At 34.3% G+C, this 11,467-nt stretch overlaps 1 protein-coding gene across 1 annotated transcript; it reads left to right on the top strand.

The window, feature by feature from the left end:
- Positions 1 to 558: 558 nt before the first annotated feature.
- Positions 559 to 2,588, top strand: LOC124840626 (cation/calcium exchanger 1-like). Its single transcript, XM_047316713.2, has one exon. The coding sequence runs from the start codon at positions 616 to 618 to the stop codon at positions 2,356 to 2,358; it is 1,743 nt and encodes a 580-aa protein (XP_047172669.2). The 5' UTR covers positions 559 to 615; the 3' UTR covers positions 2,359 to 2,588.
- Positions 2,589 to 11,467: the final 8,879 nt, after the last annotated feature.

The raw sequence follows: 11,467 nt of genomic DNA, 5'->3' as shown, positions 1-11,467 counted from the left end.
TTTTAACTTATTTGAAGATTAAATGTAGTACTTTCTTTTAGTTGTCGTTTTTCCTTTTTATTTTTACAAACATTATATCTTTTACTTCTCTGTAATTTTGTTTCGGTGTTCGATTTCAATGTCCAACAAATTAATGCATGAAAACAGAGTTTCATCAGGATTTATTAAAATTAATCTATTCTAAGACTAATTATTGTCAATTAATCTTGGGACCATTTTTCCAGATAGAAACCTAATTGCGTTACATTCAATTTTTTTGGTAATTGGTCGTTATTATTTCAACTAACAATCACTTTTCTTTATTACTTTTTAATCTCTAAACTGTTAAGCACTTTCCCAACGTTATTTTACGTACTTAAGAAATTTCCCTTTGCACATATCAAACACTTTTGCTGCCAAACACTGGTACCCCAATTATAGTACTAGAAAAACAGATGAGAATCGAACCTTCAATCTCTGTCATGTTTTACCTCGACCTTATCGTACTGGTTCATGCTCTTCTAACGAAGCAGAGGAAATTCCACGGCACAACAACTTCACACCATATCATATGACACAACTTCTGAATCCTCCATATATTGACACGAATAACACATCCTCAAGAACATGCTCTAAATGGCACGTTCCATCTATAACACCAAACCATTACACAGGAAACTACTTCTCCTCAACATATCCTTCATTTTCCTCGTCTGTCTCTTCCTCAATGCCTATCTCCACCCTTCCAGTTCCGATGTTGATGCCTCCGCAAATGTGTTCAACCATGCCAGAATGCTCAGCGACATCAGTGTTGATGGTTGCGCCGATCTTCACAAGTACTTGGATAATGACTCAAAGTGTTTATATGTCAAATCCCATGCTCAGTGCAGGTCAAAAGGGTATATAAATTATCTGCAGATCTTTTACTGCAGCTTTGGGCATTCCCCATTTTTGGGTCATGCCCTGCTTATACTGTGGCTTGTGATTTTGTTTTATCTTTTGGGAGATACAGCTTCAAATTACTTTTGTAGTAACCTGGAAGGTCTGTCTAATATCTTGAGACTATCCCCTACCATAGCTGGGGTAACCTTGCTTTCTCTCGGAAATGGTGCACCTGATTTTTTTGCCAGTGTTGTTTCTTTCACAAGATCCAATGACGGTGCAGTTGGCCTGAATAGCATTCTGGGAGGGGCGTTTTTTGTGTCCAGTGCTGTTTTGGGGATCATAAGTTTTCTTGTTGGTGCAAATGAAACTGCAATTGACAAGGCTAGTTTCATCAGAGATGTCATTTTCTTCCTTTTCGCACTTTTCATTCTCCTTGTCATCATTTCTATCGGTAAAATCAGCTTGTTGGGTTCAATTTTTTATGTTTCCATTTACTTCCTGTATGTGTGTGCTGTGTCTGCAACACATTTCATCTATGGAGGGGACAGGACAGAAAGGGAACTTGGCTCATCTTCTGATGACTTGACTGAGTCAGGCGTACCATTGCTAGGCTGTGTTGATGATGAGAAACCAAATGGATCAAACAAAGAGGTAATGGAAGATCAAGGGGAGAAGCATCATCAGGGTTTGGGTAATAATTCTTTTGACTTTACTTACTTGAGCAAGTTTCTACATGTACTAGAGCTACCTCTTTGCTTGCCAAGAAGGCTTACTATACCAGTTGTGAGTGAGGAAGGTTGGTCAAAGCCATATGCTGTTATATCTGTCACATTGGCACCAGTGTTATTTTCAGCTCTTTGTAACACCCAAATGGAAAATGAGAGTTCAAGGAGTAGTCTTGTTTCATACTTGACAGCTGCTTTGATTGGCATTGTTTTGGGTAACATGGCATGTGTGACAACCAAGAGCACTAGTCCACCCAGAAAATGCTTGTTTCCTTGGCTAGCTGGGGGATTTTCCATGAGTGTAACATGGACTTATATCATTGCTGAGGAACTTGTTTCCCTCTTGGTTGCACTTGGGAATGTGATAGGAGTTAGTCCTTCAATCCTTGGACTAACTGTCCTAGCTTGGGGTAATTCTCTAGGAGATTTGATAGCCAATGGTGCAATGGCCAAGAATGGAGGAGCTGATGGGGCCCAAATAGCTGTCTCTGGTTGTTATGCAGGCCCTATGTTTAACATTTTGATGGGCTTGGGCTTACCTCTTCTACTCTCAGCATGGTCTGAATACCCAGAGTCTTATGTGATTCCCAAGGACCCTTCTCTTTTTGCAACACTTTTGTTCTTGATGGGAGGGGTGCTTTGGGCCCTTGTGATATTGACAAAGAAGAATATGAAGCTTGATAAGTCATTGGGAATTGGGCTCTTGACCATTTACCTCTGCTTTTTGTTTATAAGGATGGTCATTGCAATTGGTGTTATTAAATTCTAGAGAAATACTTTCAGAGGGAGTAAGGTCCCCTTTTTCATGTATTTCATGGACATGACTTATTTTATCATACATTTTCAGTTTTTAAGATCATTAATAATGTAAAGTTACTATGCTTTGATATCTTCTTACAGTAGGAATAGAATAATCACCATCTCATCAAGGAGTCTAAGGCCATGGAAAAGGAATTACCAGATAGAAATTTAATTCAATCAACTCTTTGTTCTATATTATACAGGATAGTTTAATTATGTAGACATATTTCCCTTTCTCGTTTAACTTTATTAGTTTTTGTTTTACAATTAATTTTTATAGTCGCCCAATAATGCTCGAGAGAATGATTCTTAGAAGCATCAAAGAAAAAGTATCTTTACTATCCACTTAAACCATTTTGTGCTTTGATTTAAATTGTACTTACTTCTTCCTGCACTTCATTTTCTTCAATTTGCACCTCATTCATGTCTTCCAAATTTGTATTATAAATTATATAATTTAGAATAGACATTTTACGTATCATATTTTCTTTTTCAAATTTGTATTATGAATTTTAGAATTCATAATGTAAATTTGTATTTCAGATTCTATGATCCGAAATGTAATTTTTATTTTAAATTGTCTTCCACGTTTATATTACATATTATTTAATTAAAATGTAAATTTGTATTACGAATTGTATAATCTATATTCTAGTTTGCATTCTAAATTGTCTTTCAAATTTACATTAAAGATTTTATAATCTATAACGTAAATTTGCATCATGAATTATGTAATTTGAATTATGATTTACATTTTAGATTTTCTTTCAAATTTATTTATAAATGTAAATTTGAATTAAAGATTATTTAATTCGGGATAAAATTTGTATTCTCAATTGTCTTCAAAATTTGTATTATGAATTATATAGTCCCAAATATAAATTTGTATTATAGATTGTGTATTCTAAAATATTTATGGATAGTGTAACATCCCAAAATTATACAGTCATCAACTATATACTTAGAATAATCACATATATTAATAATTCAAAACAGTTTTAAAACACACGGAGCGACAATAACGAAAGAGGCCGAACGACCGTAAATGTACATAATTTAACGAGTGTTCACAAAAGATAAGGACGAACGGTTTACAACACAAAGACCGAACGTCCAACTATATACAAACCATAAAAGTGCGCTCGCTCACAGCCACTCGCTAATCTAACTAAAAAACGAACGCCTCTACTGTTCGGCCTTCACTTCCACTTCTACGAGGTTGGCGTCCTCCAAATTTTCTTCTTCCAGTGTTTCTTCCAGTAACGCCTCTCCATCTGCTCACATCCACACGGATGATCATCGCATAGACAAGACGAAGGTTCAAGGACGAACGACAACACAAGAAAAAGACACAGGGTAAGCTTATTGAATTTAATTCAAACCACAACATACAGTTCATACATCTTAATTCCAGCCAGTAAGTTCACAACATATACATTCAATTCATACATAAATTTCATCCAAACTCCTGATACTAGACTGACCGTCCGGACTGTATGAATCCTGTGTAGCTAAGGCGTCCGTGCACTCAGGTGGGGTAACTGGAATGCTCATCAGTAGCCACCTAAGGTTAGTCTGTTTTGTCCAAGTTACAGTTATGGACTAGACCTCCTACCATTCTCACACATGACCTACTCCTCTCTACTTGAGAACGAGCACTCATGGAATATTAGGATGGATCACCATCTAAGCTTACCACGTTCATACTTACAAATCTCAATATCCATTCAAGAGTCGTTCCACCCTGGAACGCTCATGCAAATCCACAATCACAATTTCCGTTCTCATAGTGTTCGCACATCTTAATTCATCCTCTTAAATACATTTTCATTCTATGTTCCACTTTCTAAAAAAAAGAATGTTCAGCCCCCTTCATAATGAGGACGACTTTGGAGAACCAAAAACCGAAGGATGTACTCCGTTCCAAAACAGAATGGAACCAATTGCCAAATAGATGGACGACCTGTATTAATCAAGGTTATTCGACACTGTCGGTCGACACAGATGGATGACCTGTGGTCACAAGGGTGATCGACACAGTAGGTCGACACAGATGAATGATCCGTAATAACAAGGGTGATCAACACGGTAGGTCGATACAGATGGATGATCTGTAGTAACAAGAGTGATCAACACGGTAGGTCGACACAGATGGATGATCTGTAATAACAAGAGTGATCGACACGGTAGGTCGACACAGATGGATGATCTGTAGTAACAAGAGTGATCGACACGGCAGGTCGACACATATGAAGGATCTGTATTATCAAGGACGCTCGACACTGTTGGTCGACACAGATGAAGGATCTGCATTATCAAGGACGCTCGACACTGTTGGTCGACACAGATGAAGGATCTGCATTATCAAGGACGCTCGACACTGTTGGTCGACACTGCTCATTATGAGCTCTAAGTAAAAAAAACTACATAGCTCATGCTCGACCAGAATCCTTCCCAAATGAAAGTATTCCAATTCAAAGAAGTTTACTGGAACACCAAACGGTCGAGAACCGTTTAATGTCGGACACACGTTATCATAGGGAATTTGATATTCAAGTTTCACTTACGTTCACTACTTCTAAGCATGTATATTTCATATTCACACGTATCACTCATATCATACATTTCAACCAACATATACCATGTTCATGCAGTACAACAACGTTCGACCATGCATACTCAACCAATATACACCTCATACTTATGATCATATACCAACAATCAAATAACACAGTTCATACTTCATGCGACACACATAAGGTTCATTCAGTACAAGACAAACATACGAATTAAATTTAATAAGCTTCCCTTACCCGGATTCAGTAGCGAACGTCCTAAAGGATGGATCTTGACTCGTATAAAATGAGCTCTCTCAACGTTCTCTTAAGCTTTCCCACTAAACTAATCAAAAGACAAATAAAGGGCTTAGCATACACCGTTGCATGCAACTGAAACAGTTTACAGGGACACCAGAGACGATCGCCCAAGTGAAACTTACCAGAATTGGGAGTCGTTCGGTTCAATATGTAGCTCTCGGTGCAGGGAACGTCCTCACGGTGCTGAAACGAGAACGGAGAAGAGAATGGTGAGTTACGGTAGAGAGAAGATGGAGGTTCTAGAGAGAAGGCAGAGAATTTGAAAAATCCAGAGTTTGGGGAAGAAGACGAAGTGTGCAGAAGAGTGGGGAAGAGTTTTTCTGAAAATAAATTTCTCTCCCCACTTAGGACGAACGTCCACTCGCTGGCTGCCACTTGGATTCCATTAAGGTTTTAGAATGTTCCCACACGACACTTGGCAGTCGCATGCAGAGTGGGTGTGATGGCGTGTCAGTGGAGGTGCACGTGTGGCGAGGTGCATTTATGGAAGCACAGTGGTGACTCAGCACAGTAATAAATGGGACGTGACAGATAGCACACTCTAGAATATCTTTTCTATTAATTTCAGTAAGAGTATGATTAAAATTTTAAAATATATAAGGTGAAAGAAAAAAAAATGGGGTATAGGAAGAATTACCCCAATGACATCATTTTCAATCCTTTTCAAATCATTTAAATAATTTGTTGCTGCCTCTAGACCATTAACATTTATCATCTCCAATGAACTAAAAAATACATGGGAAGAAATTCCAAAATTCAAAACTCAGTTTGAAAGAGTGGTTCAAAATCAGTATTAAAAAAAATATGAGTTTACTGATGGTAACTATTCGTCGAAAACTGTAAAAAATCATACGGTAATTGGTATTTTTTAATGGATTATTATGGACAAAATTGATCAATATAAGTGTTGTTGTTGGTAAGATTTATTGACAAATTTCACCGATCAATAATTATCGACAAATATATTAATTATGAATTATTTATTTACTTCTGTATTAATTATTTGGTTATTTATATTTAAATTTTTGATTTTTGATGTTCATTAAAAATTTAATCTTTATTAGATTTTAATTATTATGCTTCAAAGTTTCTCCTTGAACCAATTTCTATTTTCATCCCATAACAAAATTTGCATGAAATTTAAAGAAGAAAACCTTGCAATTTAGAGGGTTATTTATTGATCTAACATAAGAAGAAACTTGAAGAGGAAACCTTGCAATTTAGAGGACCTAACAGATCAAGGGCTAAAGAATTAGAAAAATAGATCTTTGTGAAGCTTATGATGTTCCAAGAAGCTGGGAATTTATGACTTGGAGAACAACTGAAGAATAGTTCTTAGAAAAATTAGTTTGTGTTTTTGGGCCTTGGGATTTCTTTTGGAAATTGGTTTATGTTTTTAGTTATTGGGCTTTCTTTTAAAAATTAGTCTGTTTTTATGTTTTTAGGCTTAGGGTTTCTTTTAGGATTTCTAGATTTTCTTAAACTTATGTGCTTATATACAAAGGTATCAAAAGCTTATATAAACACTTTTTAATCATATATTGAATTTATTTCATTAAAGAGAGGTTTCTCTTTGTTCTTGGCTTAGGCTTAAGGTTTTTTTCAAAGATTGACATCTTTATGGTGAGTTTTCCTTAACATAATAATCTTAGGATTGCAGCGTCTCTATAAACGGTTCTTATCAAAGAGTGACATCTTTGAGGCGAATCTTCTTGTACTTATCAATCTACTAGATTGTGGCAGATATTATTCTTATCTATTTTCATGTTCTTTATCTGATTTTCTTATTTATACTTTAGAAGAAATTCAAAGTCAGAAACGTCGTACTTTTCATGTATAAAATTGTATCATTTTGGTATCTGTAGCAATGTTATGGTTTGAATTTCTTATTCTATCTTATCTTTTTATTAGAAAACCCTAACAATTTTTAATGTTTGATCTTATTTTATCTTGCATATTATTTTTTTGCATATAAAGAAACCTAAAATTCTTGAATGTTTGATCTTATCTTATCTTATATCTTATTTTTCTATCATATGAAGAAAACCCAAATTTTTTTAATATTTTGTTTTAAATTTTATTTTGAAATTCTTGAATAACATTTTGCGTCCTGACTTTCCAAAAAGGATAATTTTCACCAATAAAAAGAAGAGGTTTGTTAATAGATGCACCTCCTACAAAGGTTTGATTTTGTCCTACCATTTTCAAAAAATTTTAAAGACTATCAAAGCAAGCTTTGATACCAATTTTCAGGGTCGAACAACGAAATAATTGCGTTTGGACAAAAACCAAGAAGGGGTTGAATTGGTTTCTTTAATAAATTTGTGCTTTTAAAAAATTTCCCCCTTTATAAATTCAATTTATAATTAATAAGACAATGTAAAGAGTATAGGGAAAAAGAGATTTGCACAAGAAATTTTATACTGGTTCGGATCAACAAACCCTATGTCCAATTGTTAATCTCTCTAAAGAGGAATTAACCAATCACTAAAATGAATCACAACTTACAATCAAAAAGAATAAAGATAAGGTTTAGAAAACACCTCTTTTGAAGCCAAATAGATTAAATCCACAAGGGGTGAACAACTCTTTTGAGTCTAACAAAAGATGAAGACACCTATCTTGAATCACACAAGAGATGAAGAACCACCTTTCTTCAAATCCACAAGTAATCAACACCTCCTTTGAATCGCACAAAGGATGAACGACTTCTCCTAACAACAACAACAACATTCAATCACTTAATATCACACTTGGTGAGAGTTCTCGCTTAACACTAGGTCTTACAAAGCCTCAAAATACATATAGTTTTTCAAGTACTCAGACTTTTCTTACTTTTGTAACTTATGTATTTCCTCTGTATTTTTTGTTCTTAATCCAACCACTTTATCTATAGAATGGATTTTCAAAATTAGGTCAAGAATTTGAGCACTCAAGTTACAACTGTCATTGATAAACGATTATTCTCAAGTGATAATCGATTGTCACAGAAATTGAAAAGTCTTGTCATTTATCACAATTGTCACTTATCATAACTATTAATGATAATAAATTATCCTCATGTGATAACCCATTATCACAAATATTTAAAAAAAAATCTGTGAGTGGTAATCGATTATTACAAAAACTTTCAAAAAGTTTTTGAAATCATTTTGGATAATTAGTTATCATAGAGCATTTTTTACAACTTTAAACTTTTCCTTACTCATATTGTACTAGGTGCTTTGAAACTTCTCTAAACTAAGTCTTATACACATTTTATTCATTTAAGACTTATTACAAAAGCTTGAAACACATATTAAACGTCTTTGAATACATTTTGCATGTTAGAATTTTTGGACTTGTTCTTGCTTTTATCATTATCAAAATATCATGATTTTTGTTATCTTTTTTTTGCCAAGATATATATGGTAAATAAACCAACAGTTATCTCTATTAATTTAATTGGTCACTTTAGGTCAATTATACTGAATGAGCCTAATTAAGTTATGTTCTTAGGTGTATTTGTTGGATTGATAAGTACAAATTTAAAATTTAAATTTGAAATAAATTCATTTAAATGAACTTAAATCAATATAAATTCATATTTAATAAAGCTTGGATTTCAATACTATCCTTATTAATAGAGTTGGACTTGTATATAAGAAGGTTCATTTTCCAACACTCAACTTGATAAAAATATTTAATTAAGAACCTATGAAGAAGACAATCATATTTGATTTGCTCACGATTTTTTTAAAATCTGAATAATAAAACTCATCAAATATTTATTCCAAATGCGGACAACGCAGTTATACAGGGCTAGCAACACCTTCTGTTTCTCGCTTCTCTAACTGAGGAGGCGCAGGCGCAGACGCAATTGTTACTTGGATGTATCTATTGTTCTATTTCAATTTAAGGGAATGGAGAAACTTTTTTGCTCACTTCATTCTTTTGTATTGAAACTTTTTTTATATATTAAATATGTATGTTTCATGTCTGAATGGTTTGGATAGCGATGACAACTAAAATTTGATAACAATTTAACAACGCTCACGTGTTAGATTGTAGGAATTTTTTTTTTTAGTTTTGTAAGAAAAAAATTTTGTTGTCGCTGTAGTGAAAAGGAATGTCGATTTATCTTTTTTTGAGGATTCCGAAATTATCTCTTTGTGCACCTTCCATTTTCAACTTAGATTTCATTCCTCTCTCCCTCTCCATTTCAGTCCTCTCTCCAACCTCCATCAAAATTGTACTTTGTCCAATTTATTGTGGAGCAAAGACTCCATGTGGGTATTTCAGCAAGGTAGTTCAAGTCCCTCAGCATTTGAAACCAAGAGATGCTCAAGTAATTGATTACATGGTGTCTGTAATTGATTACTAGTGGCTTAATAGGTACCCCAACTGGGAGAACGTGACTCCCCATGGTGATTTTTTTGTGCTTAAGGCTACCTTTGTCCATTGTTTTCAATGGATGACTTCTGTTGGTCATGGTTGATGGTTGCAAGTGCATCAAAACTTATCTTTGTTCATCCCATTGTGGAGCAAAGACCCCATGTGAGTGTTTTAGCAAGGTAGTTAAAGTCCCTCAGCACTTGAAGTTGATACATGCATTGGTGATCGATTAGTAATCGATCACCAGTGGCTTAATGGCTATTTATACAAAAACTTGCAAGTCACTCCTTAGTTGGGAGAACGTGACTTCCCATGGTGATTTTTCTGTGCTTAAGGTTGTCTTTGTCCATTTTTTTCAACGGATGACTCGTGTTAGTCATTGTTGATGGTTGTAAGTTTATAAAGAAATAAAATAAAATAGAATAAAATAAGAAACATGAAACAATAACTTGGAAGTAAACTCATTTAGGAAGCTTAATAAAACGTTGTTTTTGGGAAATTAACTACATCTGGTACAGTGGTCTAAAACTTATGAGTTAATAGTCATTTGAAAGATATTTAAGTCTAGATTCCAACAAAATAAGAATCAACTCATTTGGAGTTCGGTGGAAAAATTTATCAGCAAAACAACCAACAAAGGTCAGAGTTGGCACGAATATATAAAACGTTAACTTTAAGGAATTAACTGTACCTACTTAGATGTCCAAAAATTAAAAATTATTAGTCATTGGAAATATTTTTGAGTCTATTTTCTAATAAAAAAAGAATCAACTCATTTGGAGTTCGGTGGAGAATGTTAAAAGCAAAACAACCAACAGAGGTTAGAGGTGGTAGGAATATATAAAATGTTAACTTTAAGAAATTAAATGTACCTACTCAGAAGTCCAAAAATTACAAAGTAGTAGTCAATGGAAATATTTTTGAATCTAGTTTCTAATAAAAAAAGAATCACATCATTTGGAGGTCTATGAGACAAGTTATGATTAAAATAGTCAACAAAGGTCAAAGTTGACAACACGTTATCTTATACGTATATTTTTCTCTCTTGTTCACAGATCTATTACTTATTGAAAATTCCTTTTAAATTTTGTGCATTGTAACAACATTAGATGGCATACCAGGACATGAGTTGTTCAAAAATGGTTATGAACTTGAACTACCTTGGTTCAAACACCTATAGGAGTTTTTTCCTCCACAATTGAGTGGGGAAAACTGTGTTTTGATACACTTGACATCATCAATGATGAGCAACATGTGTTTCATCCACAATTGAGTGAACCAAACTGTGTTTTGATGCACTTGATACCATCAATGATGAGCAACGTGAGTCATCCATGTAAAAAAATAGAAAAAATCACTTATAGGGACACAAAAATGACTTTGGGGAGTCAAGTTCTCCCAACTAGGGAGTAATGTGTAACTTTTCGTAGAAATCAACACTCAGCCCCTGGTAATCGATTACAGGGACCCTGAATCGATTACCAGGGGTTGATTGCTGATTTGTACAAAAAGTTACACATTACTCCCCAACTGAGAAACCTTGACTCCCCAAGGTCATTTTTGTGTTCCTATGGGTGATTTTTTCCAATTTTTTCATGGATACCTCATGTTTCTTATCATTGATAGTGTCAAGTATATCAAAACACAGTTTGCCCTACTCAATTGGGGACCAAACAATCCATATAGGTGTTTAAACCAAGGTAGGTGAAATCTATGACCATTTAGGAAGCTTACAAAAACGTTGTTTTTGGGAAATTAACTGCACCTAGTACAGTGGTCTAAAAATTATGAGTTAGTAGTCATTTGAAAGCTCTTTGAGTCTAGATT

Source organism: Vigna umbellata, chromosome 4, assembly GCF_029865625.1.
Source record: "Vigna umbellata cultivar VRB3 chromosome 4, Vumbellata_1.0, whole genome shotgun sequence".
Taxonomy (NCBI): domain Eukaryota; kingdom Viridiplantae; phylum Streptophyta; class Magnoliopsida; order Fabales; family Fabaceae; genus Vigna; species Vigna umbellata.
The sequence above is the reverse complement of the archived record's forward strand: the minus strand, read 5'-3'. Positions and strand labels throughout refer to the sequence as shown.